The sequence below is a fragment of the Lepus europaeus genome, chromosome 19 (assembly GCF_033115175.1).
Source record: "Lepus europaeus isolate LE1 chromosome 19, mLepTim1.pri, whole genome shotgun sequence".
In the NCBI taxonomy this organism is placed as follows: domain Eukaryota; kingdom Metazoa; phylum Chordata; class Mammalia; order Lagomorpha; family Leporidae; genus Lepus; species Lepus europaeus.
The window spans coordinates 7,737,105-7,757,227 of record NC_084845.1 but is presented as its reverse complement, the minus strand read 5'-3'; the positions used below and the strand labels follow the sequence as shown (position 1 = coordinate 7,757,227).

The 20,123-nt window shown below is 63.4% G+C and overlaps 1 protein-coding gene across 2 annotated transcripts in view; it reads right to left on the bottom strand.

Moving 5' to 3' along the window:
• Positions 1-19,802, bottom strand: part of LIG1 (DNA ligase 1) — a 32,291-nt gene extending 12,489 nt beyond the window's left edge. The window contains exons 1-18 of one of the 2 annotated variants that reach the window (XM_062176497.1): positions 19,693-19,802; positions 16,312-16,389; positions 14,218-14,307; positions 13,634-13,769; positions 11,816-11,942; positions 10,956-11,051; positions 8,954-9,085; positions 8,614-8,727; positions 8,353-8,458; positions 6,965-7,045; positions 6,739-6,795; positions 4,064-4,236; positions 3,352-3,518; positions 3,027-3,103; positions 2,008-2,099; positions 1,689-1,788; positions 1,030-1,115; positions 407-522 (exon numbers count right to left, since the gene is read on the bottom strand). In XM_062176497.1, coding sequence (XP_062032481.1) covers positions 407-522; positions 1,030-1,115; positions 1,689-1,788; positions 2,008-2,099; positions 3,027-3,103; positions 3,352-3,518; positions 4,064-4,236; positions 6,739-6,795; positions 6,965-7,045; positions 8,353-8,458; positions 8,614-8,727; positions 8,954-9,085; positions 10,956-11,051; positions 11,816-11,942; positions 13,634-13,769; positions 14,218-14,307; positions 16,312-16,328 — 1,767 coding nt within the window. In that variant the 5' untranslated portion in view covers positions 16,329-16,389; positions 19,693-19,802. The remainder of the gene's footprint in view (positions 1-406; positions 523-1,029; positions 1,116-1,688; positions 1,789-2,007; positions 2,100-3,026; positions 3,104-3,351; positions 3,519-4,063; positions 4,237-6,738; positions 6,796-6,964; positions 7,046-8,352; positions 8,459-8,613; positions 8,728-8,953; positions 9,086-10,955; positions 11,052-11,815; positions 11,943-13,633; positions 13,770-14,217; positions 14,308-16,311; positions 16,390-19,692) is intronic. The other variant, XM_062176498.1, reaches the window with a different exon arrangement.
• Between the last annotated feature and the right edge of the window lie 321 nt (positions 19,803-20,123).

Sequence of the window (20,123 nt, the reverse complement as noted above, 5' to 3'; positions counted from 1 at the left end):
GGTGCACCTGCGCCTCCTGCTGCCCTTCCCCTCGGCACCTCCAACCCCTGCAGCCCTCCCCGCAGCACGCGGCACTGCTGACAGACTCAGTCCTCCTGGCTCCTACTGGGAGCTCAGCAGTCCGCTCACAGTCCTGGAGTGCCCGATGCACGCCCTGCTTCATTTCACTGCCATCTTACGGCAGGGCAGCAACGGAGCCAACGTCAGGAACTCTGACGACTTCACCATCAGATAAGCTGGCGAGGGGCCGTCAGTGTGCTCACTGCACGCATCACTGTACACCACAGCCCAGGGAGACAGGTGAGGGGCGCAGGGCAGCACGCGGCAGAGGTCGGCCCGGAGCTGGGGTCGGGACCCCGCCCTGCTCCCAGCGTTCTCCTCCTGGGAAGGGCCGTGCCCCCCGTACCTGTGCCCTCTGCCCGTCGTACTTGTACTCGCAGGTGAAAGCTGCCTCCTCGAAGCGCTTCAGGACCTCGCTGACGCCCCGGGTCGGGTGGGCCAGCATTGGCCTCAAGGGGGTGCCTTGGGAGGAGAGAGGGAGGGTGTCAGGAAGACTGAGGGTAGAGAGAACACGGCAAGGGGTGGGGCGAGGATGGTGAGCTACGGATGTGCCCAGGACCCCTCTCCTTCCCAGCCACTGAGCTGAGCAAATGGTTTCGGAGCGGCTCTGGGGACCATGCCCCAGCTGCAGGCTGTGAGTCAGGGTGGGGTCGCCGCCTTCCGTAGAACCTGGGCATTCCCCCTCCCTTTCTACAATCCTAAACAGGAATACGCTCACACATGTTCAGGGGAGACTGGGGTGGCAGACAGAGACACAAGGGACTTGGGGTCTGGAACACAGCTGCCCGCCCTCCCTTGCCGGGTGTGCTCTGGACGCTGATGTGCGTGAGAGCGCCCCGCCTGGCCTGACCCACGGCCTCTCTTCTCCACAGCAGCTGGGAACGCTCCGAGAACAGGCCTTCAGCATTGGGGAGAGGCTTCAGCTGGGGGCGCCCGGCGCAGTGGGACGCGAGAGCCTGGGGCTGGCACCTGGGCTCAGCTTGCAGTGTTCCGGGAGCCGCTCCAGCCCGTGCTCCAGCAGCACCGGGATGATCCGGTCCAGGTCGGGCACCTCGCTGCGGGGTGGGGGGTCCTTTCAGAACGTGCACGGCCTGTGCTCAGAGCCTGGCCGCACTTGACAGCCTCTGCCCCCACCCTGTTCCCTGCCCCCTCCATGTCATTGCCACCGAGGCCCAGTAGGTTCTCTACTTGGCTACGCAAGGACACATTCTCCCCCAGCCAGGCTTCCCCTGCAGCGATGAACTGAACTGCGCTGGGCCAGGCCTGCAACCCAAGGTCGGTGGAGCCCAGGGAGGCGGAGCAAGTAGTGGCCCTGCCCCAGGAGCTCTGCAGAGCTGTGCACACCGGCAGCTGCCGGGGGCGCCTGCGATGCTGCTCACGGGCTCCCGGTTCTGACCTCACCCTCTCGCCGCCACCAGCCCTGGGCGGCTCTCACGGTGTCCTCGCGTGACTGTCTCCTGCACTTTCCTGACTGCAGCCCAAGCTGGATCCCGCTGCCCCCGCTTCCGCGTGCTGCCAGCGCCTCCTGGCTCTGCCTCCTCCCCGAGCCGTCCCCGCACCTGCCTTGTCTCGCTCGCCACCCCCGGCCACCTGCAGCGCCCTCCCACGTCCCCCGGCCGGGCCCTCACCAGAACGTCTGCTTCAGCACCATGGCCTGCTCCTCTAGCCACGTCTTCCTGGCCTCTGCTGTCCTGCCCTTCCCAGCGTCCACCACGGCGGGGGGGAATGCTAGGAGACAGGCACCAGGGACTTGGGGACGACGGAGCCCTCAGCCACCCGGGAGCCATGGTCAGGGGTTTGTCACCGGGCAAAGAACGCTTATGCCACTGCTCAGCTTTCCAGGCAGAGGAGCCCAGTGGAAGAAGTTGGGCTGGGAAGGGGGGGCTGTGGCTCCTGGGGGGGAAGGGAGCATCAGCACAGAGCGGCCCCGAGACCGCAAGAGCTCACCTTGGCCAGGGGGCGTGAGGCTCACAGCCTGGGTGAGGGCCATCAGCACCGACTGCTCTGCCAGCCCGAGGCGTAGCCGCCCCCTCAGGGCCCTGGGGAAGAGAGCAGGCTGGAGGCGGGCCTGTTGGTACCTCCCCCGCCTCCACACTTGGCTCCCACCTCCTCCTACAGGTCTCTGTAGACCCTGTCCTCAAAACCCACAGCAACATGCAGAGCCAGGAAGGGACCCAAGAGGTCACATGGCCTCGTCTAACAGGTGAGGGAGGCTGCCCAATGCCGACCACGACCACCGGCCTGTAGTGCAGGGCGGGAGTGGGTGCCCAATGCCGACCACGACCACCGGCCTGTAGTGCAGGGCGGGAGTGGGTGCCCAATGCCGACCACGACCACCGGCCTGTAGTGCAGGGCGGGAGTGGGTGCCCAATGCCGACCACGATGTAGTGCAGGGCGGGAGTGGGTGCCCAATGCCGACCACGACCACCGGCCTGTAGTGCAGGGTGGGAGTGGGTGCCTCGCAGGAACCTACATTCTCATCTCAGTTGCCCAGAGAGGGGCCAGAACTGAACACAGCCCACCCCCAACCCAACCCCCGCCTGTGATGGTTAACACCTGACCCAGGCACAGGCCTTGCTCCAAGCCAGTGACCTCGGGGAGTAGGCTTAACCTTCCAGCTCCCTGCTGTCAGCTGGGGTAAGGACAACAGGCCCCTCCTTGCAGAGCTGTGGGGGGGTAACTGACATAGGGCAGAACACCCAAGAATTGCTCCCAAGACACGCATGGTCAACACAGCACACGTGGCTCTGTGCTGCACTGCTGCGGCTCTCTGGCCAAGGCAGACATCACTAATCAATCACAGCACCCTTTACCCTTGAGCTTAAGGACCATCTCCAGGTGGCACCACCAAGGGGGAGAATGGGAAACGATCAAGCTTTTCTCATATGGGGGCAGTCAGAGCTTCAGCAGTACCTCCAGCCACTTTAGAAGTCCCCTCTCCCCAACCTCGCAGACCCCACAGTCACCTGGCGATGAATCGGGCTTCTGAGTGTCGGCAAGCAACAAAGAGGCCTTTGATGATGTCCATCTTCTTGGTCATGGACTGAGGAGGTGGGGGAGGGGCCGTCAGGGCCCAGCTCCCCCCCCAACACTGCCCTCACCGATGGCATGCCTCTGGCTCTCCTACTTCCCTCCCACTCTTTACCCAGCAAAGACTGAGAGTCTGTAGGAAGGAGGGATTGGCTCTGCTCCCCTCCCACAGAGGAGTCCCAGCCCCCGCAGGCCTAACCAGAGCCTTCCTGCCACACCCATGACCTCAGGTCCCCGAGGTGAGGGCCCTGCCCCACTCACAGCGCTGCCAGTGAGCCGGGCGATGTCCCGAAACTTGGCGAAGACCCCGGAGGCGGTGAGAGGGAGTGGCGGCAGCATGAACCTCTGGGTGACGCGGCTGTGCTCTGCCACCAGCCCCACGTCACCCGACTCGGCCGCTTCAGCCCGGACAATGTCCAGCTGCCGACCTGGGGAGGGGGTTTGACAGCTGTGGCTGGGTCTCCCTTGCTGGGGCCCCGATGCGCTGTCTCCTACCCTTGCCCTTTGCTCTTCCCCATGGCCCTGTCCCCTGACCTCTGTCTCCTTTTACCCGCAATGGCAACCAGAGATACCTCTCACCTGCCCACGATCCTTCTGGGGCTCCCAGAGGCCTGCATGATAGATGCAGAGCGCTCAAGGCCCTGGGCGGCCCCCACTCCCAGTCTTGTGCCCAGCCCTGGTGACCCTGCGCCTGCACGGCCCCCTCGTTCCCTCCCCTGCTCGGCTCCTCCAGGCGCTCCCAGCGTGAGTCCTTCAGGCTGTCTGCTACCCTGATCCCCTGCCTCGGTCCTCACTCCAGCCCCCACGCCCTGCCGCCTCCACCTTTCCCCGGCCTGGCCTTCCCTCACCTGCACTGCTGCCACCATGCTCTCCCCCAGGGTCCCTCAGCCGCCACTGCTCCCTCGCTCACCCTCCAGAATCCGCCCATTATCTCTCCCCCACCCCCAGCTCCCCTCCAGCACGGCCCCCTCACCTGTGGCCTGGGCCACCGCCTTGAGGAGGACGCCGTCCCCAACACCGAGCTCCAGGCCCTGCTGGGGCGGCCCCAGGCGGTTGAGGCTGAGGTAGAGGATGGGGAGGAGGTCTGGCGGCGACAGGGCTACCACAGAGCGCAGCAAGTTACTCAGCGTCTCCACCATCCGGAGCCTGCGGAGGGGTGGGGGCTGTGACCACCTGGCTCCTCAAGGTCAAGGTGGGGGTGGGGTGGGGGGAGGAGGGGCACTCCCCATGGGTGGGGGAGGTCAGTGGCTGCGGCGCCAAGCAGACTTGTTTCAAGCACTCGGCACATTTCAGCTCGGGGCCTACGTTAGCCCCCTGACATACGAGAGGCAGTGAGTGGCCCAGGTCACAGAGCCAGGGCTGAGCCAGGAACTGAGGTGGCTGCCTGCTGGAGGTGCCCAGCTGCGCCCTGAGCTGTGCTGCTCGCTACAGGAGTGCATCCGAGGCCACACACACCCTGGAGGAGCGGGCCGCCACGGCAAGCGCAGGGCCTGGCACACAGGAGCTGTTTTTCTCAGAGCAGAAGTCATTAACAAATGCAGAAGCAGGGGAGCCCCTAAGTCACCATCCCATAGACACCTGCAGCAGGCAAGACAGCCTCTGGGAGCGCGGTGAGTGGCGGAGTGGCCCCCACCCCCGGGCCACGCAGAGAGCCTCAGGAGGCGAAGCTGGGTCTCTGTGACCAGGGCTCCCGATGAGCTCACAGGAGAAGGCTGGGCCCTAAACCCAGCACGTGCTCTTGCAGGACAGAAAAGGACAGACAGACGGAGGCAACACGAGGGCGAGGCGTCCACGGGCTGAGAAACACCAAGGACAGCGGCCGTCACCAGGTACAAGCGGGGCCTGGCCCTGCTGCTGCTGCCGGCACCAAGGGAGGGCGACCTGTGCTGAGGCCCCGAGCTTCTGCAGCTCTCGACCATGCACAGATGCCAGCACGGGGGCCAAGGTCTAGAGACACGTGTGCTGCACCTGGCCTCACCGCAGACACCCACGAGGCGCCTGCTGACTGCAGGGCAGTCACCAGGGCCAGCCGAGCCTGTGGCCGGGAACCAGACGGGGGCGGCACAGCAGCCCTTCAGCAAGGAAACATGGGCGCCCTGAGCCGGCAGGCCAGCCATGGAGACAAGGACAGAGCCAGGGACAGGACGGGCAGGGACTCTGGCCGGGCCCTGGACTAGAACAGAGAACAGAAGCGGCAAATGGCAAAGTTCAGCACGTCACCTGTCGGTGGACCTAACGTGCGGCCGGGACCCCCGCCCCGCGCTGAAGCAGGACCTCAGCACAGACAGAGCTGCTCAGGGTACACGGGGCCTTTCTGCACCACGCCCGCAGCTTTCTGCGAAGTCTAAACTACTTTACAAAGTTTTGAAAATATGGTAACTCCTGTTTGGGGTTGGGGGTTATCAGGGCAGTCGCTTGCAGGTCTCCTGCACTGGGTGGTTTCTGAGTTTCTCCTGTATTATGTTCACAGTCCCCAGGGCGAACCTGAGACACAGTCGTCCCTTTACTCATGGAGAAGCCGTGGCTCAGACGGGCAGGCCACCTGCAGCCAGGCAGCAGCGGAGCCGGCCACTCCCAGGCCTGCCTGTGCCCTGGGCTGGGCTCTCACTTGGCTGCTGTCATGGCCTGGACTCGGAGCCCCTCAGCAGGCACCCGAGGCCTTGCCACACTGTCCGAGAATGTTGCGACTCCTCCCTGTGGGGCTTACGCCAACAGGGGAAATTTCTCAAATGTTCGCAAGGGGACACGCTGATAAGAATCAACCACTCTGGGGCCAGCGCTACGGGGCAGTGGGTTAAGCCGTTACTTGCGACACTGGAATCCCACATGGGAGTCCGTTTGAGTCTTGGCTGCTCTGCTTCTGATCCAGCTCCCTGCTAAGATGCCTGGGAAGGCAGCGGACAATGCCCCAAGTGCTTGAGTCCCTGCCACCCACATGCGAGAAAAGGATGGAGTCCCCGGCTCCTGGCTTAGCCCTGGCAGGTGTGACCATTAAGGAGGGAACCAGAAGGAAGTTCTGTCTCTCCCTCTCTCCAGCTCTTTCACACAATACATCTTAAAAACACAAGAACACGGCATCAGGAAGAGCCTGAAATGCCCCCCGCCTGTAGACCCCTGGAGAGTGCTGCGTGGCGGACAAGATGAAGGGACACCGGGGCAGTCGGGCCACGGAGACTTAGAACAGGAAGCAGACTGAACTGCGCCGTCAAGCCCACATGCGCTAACGCCCCTGCTCACGGACCAGCAACGCGGCCGTGAGAAGGACCGGAGTGCGGGCAGCCCTGGGCGCGGGGCCGCAGGAGCACCCCGAGGAGAGGTCCGGGCTGCAGCCGAGGTCAGACAGTTTTCCCAGCACTGAGACGGTAAGGAAGGCTCAGCCGCTTGCGCTGACCCAGGGCTGCCACCTTCTGTAGCTCCCATCATGCTGACAGGGAGCCTGCACCCCACCCTGAATCTGGGGTCGCTCTTCTGTCCGCTCTCAACAACAAAGCCAGGCAGAAATGAGGCTGTGGATTTCTGAGCCCAGGCTCAGACCTGTGCCCATGACCTGAGGGGATGGGGCAGCGGACGGCCACGCGGGGCAGGGAGGCACAGGGACAACTGGGGGGACAACTGGGGGAGTCCCACCCCCCAGCCCTGGTTTATTACCGAGCAGAGACCTCCTCAATCTTCTCAAATGTCCGGGCCACGGCCAGATAAGGGACCCTGGGAAGGCAGAGAGATGCAAGAGCCCTGTGTATCACTCATGGTCCCGCCACCCACCCTGGGCCAGCCACCTGCCCCAAGCGGCCCGGCACGCGGCCCGGTTCCTCCCAGTGAGGCCTCCTGTGGGGACGGGGACTGGGCTGGGCGTCGGGGGAGGGAGAGGCCTCACTTCTGGCCAGGTTTCCAGCAGGCGTCTTCCACGGGGTGGTAGTTGCTCTTGGCAGGGTTATAGTTCATTGGGTCCAGGGCTCTGTGGAGGCAGGAGAACAGACAGGGTACCCCTGGGTCAGCGAGAAGCCAGCCCTCCGCCAGTATCCCCTGAGCGCCTACCATGTGCCAGGCCACGCCAGGGCTAGGGCAGGAACCCTGCATCCCTGTCACCTCTGAGAGTCACGTCCTGCTCCCCCTGCGTGCTCCCCTCCGCCCCTCGGGCTCTGCAGTGCTGTCCGTCTGGCCAGGGACACTCCCTTGGCACCCCATCCACCCTCAGGTCTTTTACTCGACTGTCGTCCCCTACTGCCCCCGACTCCCCCGCAGCTCTCGGCGAGGACGTGACGCACGGTGCACGCTGCACGCTGCCTCCCCTGTTCCGTGGTGAACTGCAGAGCAGGGTTTTCTGTGATTTGTTCTTTGCTGGGGCTCCCGCACAGAGAGCCGCTGCCTGACCCCCCGTCCTTCCAGATAAACATCTGGAAGTGTTCGATGAAGTCCACTCTTTCACCGTGCATGTCCAGGCTCCAGAGAGGCCAGCCTGAGTGCTGGGAGCTGGCAAGGAGAACTGGACCCGGCCCTGGGAAGGCTCGTGGTCTGGTGGGGTGGGCACCTGGCCTTGTGACCCGGCATGCGAGAAGGTTGCTGCGAGTGCTGGGGACGCACATCTGCTCAGAGGGGAAGCTCCGGCCTCCAGCAGGCTCATTAAGCAGGGGCACGAGGGCCGCTGGGTCGGCACCAGTGCTCTGGGGGCCAGTGTGTGCAGCGGCAGGCAGCGGAGAGGGGAGTGAGAGACTGCAGGTGCCGGGAGGCTGGAATCTACTGGGGGCAGGGCTCTCAGGAGGGCCCGAGGAGCTGGCCATCTACCCTGGCTCTGGCAACCACAGGTTCGGGACAGGGCAGGGACGAGGTCTGCGCTCGTTACTGTGAGGGACAGAGACGTCCTGTGCACACGCCAGAGAGCGTCCTGCCAGAGCACGAACATAACGAGGTAATTACGTATCTGACACGCGGAACCCCACTAGTAGGCAGGACAGGCGCTCAGCTCTCAACGCAGAGCAGATGTGGCCGCCAGCCAGAGGGCCAGAGGTGTGCAGGGCAATGGCTGAAGGGCTCGGGGCCCGTGCTGAGGACACCGGGCAGCCTTGAGAGGCCCAGCCCTGCGCACCACGGCTGCAAGGCTGCAGGCCCTACTCCTGGGCGGGCGGTCTGGCCTGTGCTCAGCAGAGCTTTGCGGCTGGGGCTGGCTGGGGCCCACGAGGGCTGAAGCACTGGCTGCTGGCCCTTCTGGGCAGAGCGCTGGGGCTGGGCTGGGCACCTCTCAGACCCGCCACGCCGCGCACTCACCCCCTGGCCTCCTTCCTCGCAATGCCCGGCTCCTCTTCCTTCACTTCTGCTTTGATGGCCGGCTCCTCTTCCTTCACCTCTGCTTTGATGGCCGGCTTCCGGGGAGCTGGGAACGAAGCCAGGGAACAGTGGGTCTTTTCTCTTGAGAGACCCCCGCCTCCCACCAGATCCAGCACTGCCCAAGGCTCGCGGAGACAGGGGACAGGTGGGGTGTGGGGTGCTCTGTAGAGAACCAGGAGAGCAGACCACAGAGAAACTCACTGAAGAAGCTGCTGAGTGTCCGGGGGGCGCGGGCAGGAGGCTTGGCCTGGTCCTCCTGTGGCTCCTGCTTCACGGCCACCTGGGGCTCTGAGCTGCTTCCCACCGGGACCTCTTCTAAAGTGAGGGGGCACAGGTTGAGGCGGGCCGCTTCCATCCCAAGCCTGCTGTTTGTACCCCCCGCTACAGAGGGAACATGGGGGCAGCTCTGCCGGGCATGTACACGGTACACGGTACACAGCAAGCTGGAGGTCCACACCGGGCTCATACTGCTGGTCCTCTGATGGCACCTGACACCCAACCCAGGGCGGGGGGCCAGGGGGAGCAGAGGACCAGAACTCACTGGGGGACTCGGGGGGCTCAGGGGGTGTCACAGGCCGGGGCCCCTCCTCTGCATCCTTCTCCTCTGGCACTTCAGGCTCGGTGGGGCTTTCTCTCGGGGTCTCTGTTTCTGAGGACAGAAGAGTCAGATGGCCTAAAAATAAATAAGTCAATAAAAAAATCATTTCCCTGAGGGCACTTCCAGCCCAGAGACACCCGCCCCACGTGCTTTCTTGTGCCCCAAGCACAGCGGGCAGCCACGTCCGTGAGCCCTCAGGCCCACAATTCAATCAACCACGATGGCAATCAGCTGTGTCTGTCATGAACAACACAGTACAACCACCATGGACACGGCGTCTACACCGTGGGCGTGAGACACGAGTCACCCCGAGACGATTTAGAGGGGACAGGCCACACAAGGCCATTTCATCGAGGGGCTGGAGCGCTGGAAGATTTGGGGATCAGTGGGGGCTGCAGACGCTGAGGGTTGGCTGCCTGTCTATCAAGTGACGGAGGTGTCAGGCTGAGCAAGGCAGGGCCCTCGGGAAGAATCCAACTCCAATGCCCACTTGTGTGCTAAACAATAAACAGACTGCGCCCCCTTCCCAGTAACAAGTCTTCTGTGAAACGTACCATGTGAAAATGCACCTGACAGCTTATTGAAGACAAAGCTTAAGTCTGAAGATACTGACTGAAAAACTCTAAGGGTAACAATGAAACCAGCAGAGTTACCTTGGGGACAGCTTGCCTTGCTAGAAAAGGGCCGTGACCCTCCCCCACCGACCATGGCCAACACTGTATACAACTTACAATGATGTTTGCTCCTAAAAACTGCTGACAGGAATTAAAACCTTGGCTGGCCAGCGCCGCAGCTCACTAGGCTAATTCTCTGCCTGTGGTGCTGGCACACCGGGTTCTAGTCCCGGTCGGGGCGCTGGATTCTGTCCCGGTTGCCCCTCTTCCAGGCCAGCTCTCTGCTATGGCCCGGGAAGGCAGTGGAGGATGGCCCAAGTGCTTGGGCCCTGCACCCGCATGGGAGACCAGGAGAAGCACCTGGCTCCTGGCTTCAGATCAGCGCGATGCGCCGGCCGCAGTAGCCATTGGAGGGTGAACCAACGGTAAAGGAAGACCTTTCTCTCTGTCTCTCTCTCTCGCACTGTCCACTCTGTCAAAAACAAAGCAAAACAAAACAAAACAAAACACCTTGGCCAAATGCAAATCTGCCCTGGGGACAGAACTCTGAAGAGGACTTTTTTATCAGACAAGCAAACATGCAGTAGTGGCGAATGTGTGACTGGTACCATCTGAGATCTGAGAGGCCGGGAGCAGCCAAGGGCCCAGGTCTCCCTGGCTGTGTGCAGAAGAGCCCAGGGAGACTGGCAGGAAGTGAGACAGTTTCCAAGGAGACCCGGCGACCCCTGCTGGACGCCGTGTGAACTACACGCTTGAGGCCTCACAGCCTGCAGGGACGCATCTGCACAGCATGGTTTTCACTTTAGAAGAGGCCCCGGTGATAAACACTCAGAACTGGGCAAAACCCCACGTGAGACCGACACGGGGTGGCCATTCCTGCTGGATTCCATGGCTTCAGATGTGTGGTAAGCACGGTAGCTGTACCCCATTAGTAAGCAGTCAGGATTACGTAAGAACAAATCACAAACAGTGGTTTTTCTCTGAGCGGAGTGTATCACTCAGCAGCTGCTAGACCTAGCTACTCCATATACGGAGCTGTTACGGTAATGGCCTAGGGAGCACCACGACAGATGACGACACTAGGAGGGCCACGAGCCAAGAAAAGTCTGGGAAAAAATCAAAACACTCTCCAGAAAATAAATATAAAACCAGAAGACAAAAATGGGGAACTGAGTTGACACTGAATTAGGGTGGCCACACAGATGCATTCCAAAGTGCCTTCGACAGCAGCTCCTGCGGGCGTGGGCTGAGGCGGACGCCTTCAGATGCCTGCAGCAGCGGCCTGGGCCCCCACCTCCCGCCCCCGCCCGACTCCTCCCTGGGGGTCTCACCTTCCTCCTTCTTCTTCCTCTTGGCTTCCCGGTCCTTGTCCTCATCCTGTCCTCCCAGGACATCCTGAATCGTCCGTTTAGGGAGCTGCTTCCGAGCTGAGAAAGCAAAGGGCTGAGTGCGGCCTGCTGCTCTGTCTGCTCTGAGCGCACAGCCACGACGGGGCCCCGAGAGGGCTCTGAGTGCCTCCCCTTCCGCCCGCAGCCGCTGCCCCGGTGCAGGCCTCGTCCTGCAGGCCAGCTGCTTCCTGGCTGTGTGGGCCTGGGCAGGCGACTTAACCTCCCTGCGTCTGCAGTGGAGCGAACCCCACGTGCTCAGACAGGACGGCCCTCGACCTCGCTGTCTCCGTGTGTCCCGGACAGCTCGTCCGCAACCTCCGGCCCCTGGAGGCGGCAGGGGATCATCAGGCCTCACCCAGCGACGGGTGAGACTCGGCTCCAACACGCCGACCCCCTCGCACCTGGGGGAGTTCGGAGGTGTGTTTAGTCTCCCAGGGCAGAGCCACAGAGCTGGGGTCCAGTGGCTGCTCCCCCTGACCTTCAGGGCTCTGCTGGGGCCCCCAGGCTCCACCCTGAGCTGTGCACCTTTATCACGGCCGACACGCACTGCGCCGACGGGGCTGGGCCCCATGCTCAGCACTTCACACATCAACCTTTACCCCTCCCGACGTGTCGGTGCTGCAGGTGCTGACAGAGAACGCAGCCAGAGCTCAGACACGCCAGGGGCCAACCCAAAGCCACACAGTCAATGGCTGGTGAGGCCAAGCGCTTAACCACAATGTTCCGATCGGGACTGGCATGGGGCAGCCGCCCGGTGCAGAAATCCAAGTGGGGAGAGGAAGGCGGGGGCCACGTGTCCTCACCTGTGAGGCGCTTTGGGATGCCGGCCGTGGACAGGCCCACGGGGGAGGAGTCGGAGGGGCAAGGGGTGTTCTCAGGCGATGCGGCAGGGCTGGGCGGGGAGTCCTGCGGGCACTCTGGGTCAGGCTTCTGAAGAGGAGGAAAGAGCAATTCTAGCGTGGGGACTTGGCACCGCTCTCTGTGCCTCCCCTGCCCCTCCTCCTCCCCGGCCCTGTCCCCCGTCTGGGCCACCACTCCACGGTCCAGGGAGGTTTCAGGATCTCAGTCTCCCATCAAGGACCCAAGAACAATTCTGTTTTCTACAGCATCCGAGTCTGATTCTGGCCTCGCGGACAACTCCGTGTCCCAGGCTCCCTTGCAGCGAGGAGGGGTCGTGAGCCTCAGTGCTGGCCGGGGGGTGCACAGGGAAATGAGGAGCAGCTCCTCTGGTTAAGGAACACCCGCCTCACGGGAGGGCATGCTCTGTCCGGGCGCCGAGCGCTGCTCTGACAAGGCCATGGGGCAGCAAGCACGGGCCCGGAAGCAGCTGGGCCCCTGGCTGGGTGACTGCCACACTGAGCCAGCACCCGCTGAGCCGTCAGGAGACACAACCCTGAGGCGCTGAAGCCAGGGACTCGGGTCTCGGCTCCAGGGTGGGCAACTGCCCGAGTCCCGGGCTAGCGCCCCTCCCTCACACGGCATGGGGCTGGGCTCTCTGAGCCCCCTCCTACTCCAGTGGCGGCTCTGGGTACTCTTGAGCCCCTCCTGTTCGGGCGGCCGACTCTGGGTCTTGGGGTACAGTGGGCTGAGCCCCCTCCTGCTCGGGCGGCCGACTCTGGGTCTCGGGGTACAGTGGGCTGAGCCCCCTCCTGCTCTGGTGGCCGACTCTGGGTCTTGGGGTACAGTGGGCTGAGCCCTCCTGCTCTGGCGGCCGACTCTGGGTCTTGGGGTACAGTGGGCTGAGCCCCCTCCTGCTCGGGCGGCCGACTCTGGGTCTTGGGGTACAGTGGGCTGAGCCCCCTCCTGTTCAGGCGGCCGACTCTGGGTCTTGGGGTACAGTGGGCTGAGCCCCCTCCTGCTCTGGTGGCCGACTCTGGGTCTTGGGGTACAGTGGGCTGAGCCCTCCTGCTCTGGCGGCCGACTCTGGGTCTTGGGGTACAGTGGGCTGAGCCCTCCTGCTCGGGCGGCCGACTCTGGGTCTTGGGGTACAGTGGGCTGAGCCCCCTCCTGCTCGGGCGGCCGACTCTGGGTCTTGGGGTACAGTGGGCTGAGCCCCCTCCTGTTCAGGCGGCTGACTCTGGGTCTTGGGGTATAGTGGGCTGAGCCCCCTCCTGTTCGGGCGGCCGACTCTGGGTCTTGGGGTACAGTGGGCTGAGCCCTCCTGCTCTGGCGGCCGACTCTGGGTCTTGGGGTACAGTGGGCTGAGCCCTCCTGTTCGGGTGGCCGACTCTGGGTCTCGGGGTACAGTGGGCTGAGCCCCCTCCTGTTCAGGCGGCTGACTCTGGGTCTTGGGGTATAGTGGGCTGAGCCCCCTCCTGTTCGGGCGGCCGACTCTGGGTCTTGGGGTACAGTGGGCTGAGCCCTCCTGCTCTGGCGGCCGACTCTGGGTCTTGGGGTACAGTGGGCTGAGCCCCCTCCTGTTCAGGCGGCAGACTCTGGGTCTCGGGGTACAGTGGGCTGAGCCCTCCTGCTCTGGCGGCCAGCTCTGGGTCTCGGGGCGCAGCGGCTGGGTCCGCAGGCCTTCCCGGCACCTGGTCCGTGTGCTGTCCCAGCAGAGACCCCAGCATACTACCGCCAGCAGCCCCCCGCAGCTGTTTCTGCACAGGCTGATGGGGACGGACCTGGGCCCTGGGCGGGCTGAGGGCTTCGTCCTCCTCCTCCCCTTCGCTGCTCAGGACGCGGGCCACCTTCTTGCCGGGCCTCTTCACTGGAGAGTCACTCCCGGCCACCACGCCATTGCGCTCCTTCAGCGCCACCCTGGGAGGCGGGGACCGTGGGCATCAGGACAGGCACCGGCCCAGACACATGTGTGTCCCCCACCTCCCCCCTTCCTTTCCTCCCAGCAGTCAGCGGGTGCTCTCTGGGCGTCTTCGTGATGTATTCTCTTGGTCATCCACCCACCCCGCCCACTCGGGAGGCAGTCCCCTGCCCAGGGACTGACTGAGTAACGTGAGCTGCTCAGGCCATGCTCTGGCCAGCGGGCTGCTCCAGGGCCGGTCATCTGACTGAGGCGAGGCCAAGCCAGCGGCCAGCCTCTCTGCCTCCGGGAGGAAGTCTGGCCTAGGAGGAGGCCGGGCCAGAGGCCAGCGCCGAGGCCCTGCATCCCGCTGGGCACGGGGCGGACCTGCCTGAGGCCTCCAGCCCCTGGACTACAGCTTCCTCCCGGGCCTGAGGCCTGCCGAAGGCCCCCCGGGCCCCTGCGTACTTGGGGGGCGGCTCTGCCTCTCTGCCGCTGTGGGACGTCTCCTTCTCAGGCTTCTTCGTCTTCCCCTCTTTCGTGGGGTAGAAAAATGACCTGCAGGACAGGGAGAGCAAAGGAAAGATACAGCACCCGCACCCCACAGCTGCCAGCGCCCCCTGCCCCAGCTCGACACCCCTCCAGCTTCCACCATCTCCTGCCCCAGCTCACCCCCCAGCACCTCCTGCCCCAGCTCACCCCCCCCAGCCTCCAGCCCCAGCTCACCCTCCCCAGCGCCCTCTGCCCCGGCTCGACACCCCTAAAGCTTCCACCATCTCCTGCCCCAGCTCTAAACAGGGCGGACACCCCCAGGACCGACGGCGGAGCTGAGGCTCACGTGGAGGAGGCCACGCTGTGCTTATTTTTTGTCCCAGGTCACCTGAGGAACACAACACACCTCAATCCTCATTCAACAACACAGGGGTGGGCACTGGGGCACACCCATACCCCACACCCACACTGTGGGGCCTGGGATCAGGTCCAGGGTGACAGCCAGAGTCCCTGGGCCCTGGATGGGGCGCCAGCCTCCTGGCTTCAGCCTGGCCCAGCCCAGCCATTACGGGCATCTGGGGAGTGACTAAGTAGATGGGAGAAAAATCTGCACTACCCTTTGAAATACACAAGAAACGAACAAAGAAACAGGGAGGAAGCACAGCCACATGGTGCCAGAGGCAGTGACCCAGGCTGCAGAGCTGGTGCTCCTGGGGGCTCAGCAGTGACCCAGGCCACAGAGCTGGTGCTCCTGGGGGCTCAGCAGTGACCCAGGCTGCAGAGCTGGTGCTCCTGGGGGCTCGGCAGTGACCCAGGCCGCAGAGCTGGTGCTCCTGGGGGCTCGGCAGTGACCCAGGCCGCAGAGCCAGCCCTGGTCCTGGAGGCTCAGCAGTGACCCAGGCTGCAGAGCTGGTGCTCCTGGGGGCTCAGCAGTGACCCAGGCTGCAGAGCTGGTGCTCCTGGGGGCTCGGCAGTGACCCAGGCCACAGAGCTGGCGCTCCTGGGTTGCCCTGAAGACGTGCGGGGCCGGGACGCCCAAGTGCAGCACAGCACCCAGAAAGCACAGTAACAGACACAGGTGTGACCTGAATGACCACGTGGAGTCTGGCTGCTGACAGCTGTGCCGACCAGAGCAGAGTGACCTACGACGCCACCAACGGAAACGCTGAGCTACCCATGTGACTTTCCCTCGCGCCTAAAACCACTCCAAAGTAAATGAAACAAGGCGTGGGAGCAGGAAGAGGGAAGGTTCTCACAGCTTAGCACCACCTACCCCAAGATGTCTCACTGCAAGAGGAAAGTGCAGCCCAGCGCCTGTGGCCGCCACTGCCGCCCAGCTGACTGCCAGTCCTCTCGGCACGCATGATCTGACCGTCCGGGCCAGGGCACTCAGAGACCACACGCTAACCTACAGGGGCTGCTCTGGGCAGGCAGGTGCACCACGTTGGCCAACGGAACACGACTCTAGATATTGCCGGGACAGCAGGACAAACACAGCTTTTCCCACCGGGACCACACATCCTAGGGAGAGTTCGCCCGATAGTGCTAACAAGACAGAGACAGATCTCAGCGACGAAGCTTCGGCAACTGGACTCAGCTGCGCCTGAGGCCACTGATTCCAGAAAGTTCTGACCACACAGCCAAGACATTCCCTTTTACGTTTCTGGAAGGCAGCCTGCTTGGGCTTCTCTGCTGGGACTCTGATGTTCCCGGCGAGGCCGTGGCTGTCCTGTGCGGGAAGCCTGTCCCCTGTCCTCCAGGCGCCAAGGTCCTGACAACCAAAGAGGCCGTCCGACCCCGGCAACGTTCCCAGGGGAGGGAGCGGCGCCACCCCCGAGAACCACCGTCCCCGCAGCTGGAAGCTTCTTCCGCTACCACGCGACCCGGCCTCCATGCAACTCAAGTCCTGGGACGGCTCCCAACCTGAGGCTGAACTCGACTGCTTCCGAGAAGTGGCCTGGGCTTAGAGAAAGCAGCAGAGGACTTGGAGAGAGAGAGAGAGAGCGTGTGCATGTGCGTGCACGTGTGTGCGTGTACGCGCGCGTGCGGAGGGGACGGCGGGGTCCTCACATGATGCTGCGCTGCATGGTGGCGTCTCAGCAGCTCGCTTCGCTCCCGTCCCTGCTCTTCTCGTCCTGTTAGGCGTTCCTGAAACACAGCCACACACTTGCTGAGAACACAGGTTGGGTAAATTTCTCAGGGAGAGAAAAAGCAGAACAATGACATCAGAAACACGAGTTTCCCCTTCGAGAAAAACTCCCGTTTTACGAGCCACGATGCCCCGCTAGTGAGACCGGGGAAGACTGGCTCGCTCTCCTTTACGACTTCTGCAAGCCCAGATAAAAGGAAGCAGAACGAAGGGCACTCGTACGGAAAGTTCTAGAAACATGAAGTAAGCAACGCTGCAGCATGAAACAGCACGGGGGCAGAGCAGTGCTCAGTGAGCGTCGTCTTGTCAGAGGGCAATGACAGCACCCACGCATGCGCCATGACAGCACCCACACATGTGCAATGACAACATCCATGCGCGCGCAATGACAGCACCCACGCATGTGCAATGACAACATCCATGCGCGCGCAATGACAGCACCCACGGATGCGCCATGACAGCACCCACGCGTGCGCCATGACAGCACCCACACATGCGCCATGACAGCACCCACACGTGCGCCATGACAGCACCCACGCACGTGCAATGACAACATCCATGCGCGCGCAATGACAGCATCCACGGATGCACCATGACAGCACCCACGCGTGCGCCATGACAGCAACCACGGATGCGCCATGACAGCACCCACGCGTGCGCCATGACAGCACCCACGCGTGCGTTTATCCTCGGCTCCCTCTGCTTTTGCAAACGGATAACCAAACACCAAACACTCGACCTCTAAAAGCACTCTCAGAGTGTGCCGGGCTCAGATGGTGAGGCCGTATGGACTCTCGCTTTGCTGAGGAGCGCAGCACCGGCACGGGCCTTGGGAACACTCTGGTGGTCTCTCACCCACCCCACGGCCCCGAACCCTGCTCCCCCCACCCCCAGTGAAGCCCTGCGTCCACACAAGATCCTGTGAGCCAAGGTGTGCTGCAGCTCTGCCCCCAGCCTCAGCCGGTGCCGCCAGCCGGACTGCGCTTCCCGGGGAGGACACGCGGGGGCGCGTGTGAGCACAGCTCACCTAGCTCTGGGAAGCGGGCAGGTTTGCTTACGTAAAAGCAGCAGTGACCAAGACCCACTGCACAGCACACGCTGCAGTGGCTGCGGGGGGAAGGCTGCTGGAAGACAGCGCAGGGCGTCTGTCGGGGGAATGGACGGAGTCTTCACTGTGGTGCTTACGTGACTGTTTCCCACTCAACACTCACACCAAAGGCTGTATTTTACTGTATATCCTATTAAAAAAGAAAAACCCAAACCCCGATTCCCACTGACTCGCTGCCTTCTCTCAACCCCAAACTCACGTAGGACCAAGTGGCATCGGCTCTGCCTCCAAATACTAACCGACAAGCAGCCCCTCCCGACTCCCTGGCTGGGGCTGGGGGGGGGGGCGGCCCCCACCATCACACCTGAGTGCCGCGCTCCACTCTGGCTCAGCCTGCTGCCAAAGCACACTCTCCCCTGGGAGGCGGCAGCTGATGGCTTAGGGTACTTGTGTCCCTGCCAGGCACGTGGGAGACTTGGATGGAGTTCCAGGCAACTGGCTTCGGCCTGTGTGGGCATCTGGGCAGTAAAGTAGCAGACAGAAGACACCTGTCTGCCCTTCAAGTAAAAGAAAATTTAAAAAACTTAAAAATTCAAAACTGAACCCTGAGTCACAAAAAAAGTGAAACGCGGGGCTGGAGCTGTGGCGTAGCAGGTAAAGCCGCCACCTGCAGGGCCAGCATCCCATATGGGCGCTGGTTCCAGCTGCTCCACTTCCGATCCAGCTCTATGCTATGGCCTGGAAAAATAGTGGAAGATGGCCCAAGTCCTTGGGCCCCTGCACCTGCATGGGAGACCTGGAGGAAGCTCCTGGCTTTGGACCAGCTCAGCTGGCCATCTGGGGAGTGAACCAGCAGATGGTAGGCCCCCACCTCTCTTTTCTCTGCTTCCGCTTTTCTAAGTTTGCCTTTCAAATGACAAATAAATCTTTTAAAAAAAATCAAAAAATAAAAATAGATGCATCAAAGGCCTCCCGTTAAAAAGTGAAATGTGCCTGTGAGACTCAGGACTGAGTCCCTGTCCTTGTCTGCCTCTAGTTAGTTTCCATTTAAATAGCTCACGCGGCCAGTGGCTACCCTGCTCAAGGCAGCGCTAAAGCGTGGGTTCCTGGAAGGTGCAGATTTTGCCTAGTTCATTCAGGGACGTGGCCACAGAGCCTAAAGCAGTACTTAGTACTGAACGCATTGGCCAATACACGCTTGTGACCCCAAATCAGGGTAGCAGAAACAGCCGTCCATGGCAATTCCGGGTGGATAAGCAGGATTTTCCAAGCCCGCAGGCTGTGGTGGTGGAGCCTCCGGGGTCTGTGGGTGACAGGTAGGGACGGCTGAGCCCGCCTTTCCCTCAGTGCACACGCTGCCCGTCTGCTCCCGGAACAACATCTGATGCTCTGTTCTCTTTCCCTAAACAGGCAGTTCTTCCTTCCAAGGACCAGAAGGAAGCTGGCAGGATCAGGGCTACCAGGCGGGCCAAGAAGCACACCAGGGAGAGGCCCCAGCTCGCAGAAGCAGCTTGGATTGAGGTCTAAGCCCGCCGCCCGAGAACCAGTGCTGCAGGCCGGGAATGCCCAGGGGACCCCCGGCACAAAATGCAATCAGGGAGGCCTCACCCAGCCTGGACCTCGCACCCACCCCTCGAACCCCGCTGCGTGCTCTCCCCCGGTATCAGATGCCAGGGCCCTCTCCCAAGGCCCCTCTTCCCCTCTGCACAGCCCGCCCCTTCGACCCTCCCAGCGTCTCCTCCCCAGGGGAAGTCAAGACCCCGCCTCCCTGCCCCGCCCCCTCTAGCCCCCTCCCCAGGGTCTGGCCGCACGGGCTCCGCGCCCTCCGCTAGGTCCTTCCCTGGACTCGACCACTGACCTCCCTCCCGGTCCCCACCTGCGTCCAGCCCGGCCCACCCCTGACAGCCGGCGCGCCGCATTAGCTCCGCCCCCTGGGCGGTGTCCAAGCACCGCAGGCCCCGCCCACCCCACGCTGCCCGGCCCCGCCCCCAGCCGCCTCCGGCCCCGCCCCTCCAGGCCGCCGACGCCGCGGTCGCGCCCACGGCCGGCAGCCACCGACTGCCGGGCCCCGGCCTGGCTTTCCTCGCCCCCGCGGCCGGCGGCCCCTCGCCCTCGCTCTCGGTCACCTCAAGCGTCCCCAGCGGCCGCTCCCCGGCAGACGTCCCGACCTGACGGAGCCATGGCCCCCACCCCGCGTTCGGCACGCTCGCCGCCCCCAGCGAACTCTGCCCCCCGCGCGGGCCTCCCCACTTGCCTGGCGCCGGCCCCGCGCGCCGAAATCCCCGGCACCACAGTCGGCCCGGCTCAGCGCAGCCCCGGCGCCCCGAATTCGCGCCACGGAATTCGCGCGCAGAGACGTCGGCGGGCGGGGGCGGGGGCGGAGCCCAGCCGAGGGGCGTGGCCCGCCGCCGCCCGGAGGACGCTGGGAGTTGTAGTCTTCCGAACAGGAGACGCCCTGAGAAGGGGTGAAGTGGGGTGAGCCCTCCCGCAGAGCATGTCGGGAAGCGGCCCCGCGCCTCGCCTCGCCCTAGATGAGCGATGGTGTAGCAGAGCGTCCCAGGGGGGTGACTGGCGGAGTAAGAAGAAGGTTGGGGGGAAGCCGCCGCGCGAGGCACGGCGGGAAGAGAGGCGAGAGGCAGCGCGGAGCATCCCGGGAGCAAGGGCCGGGCCGGGCTTCAGCGCGGG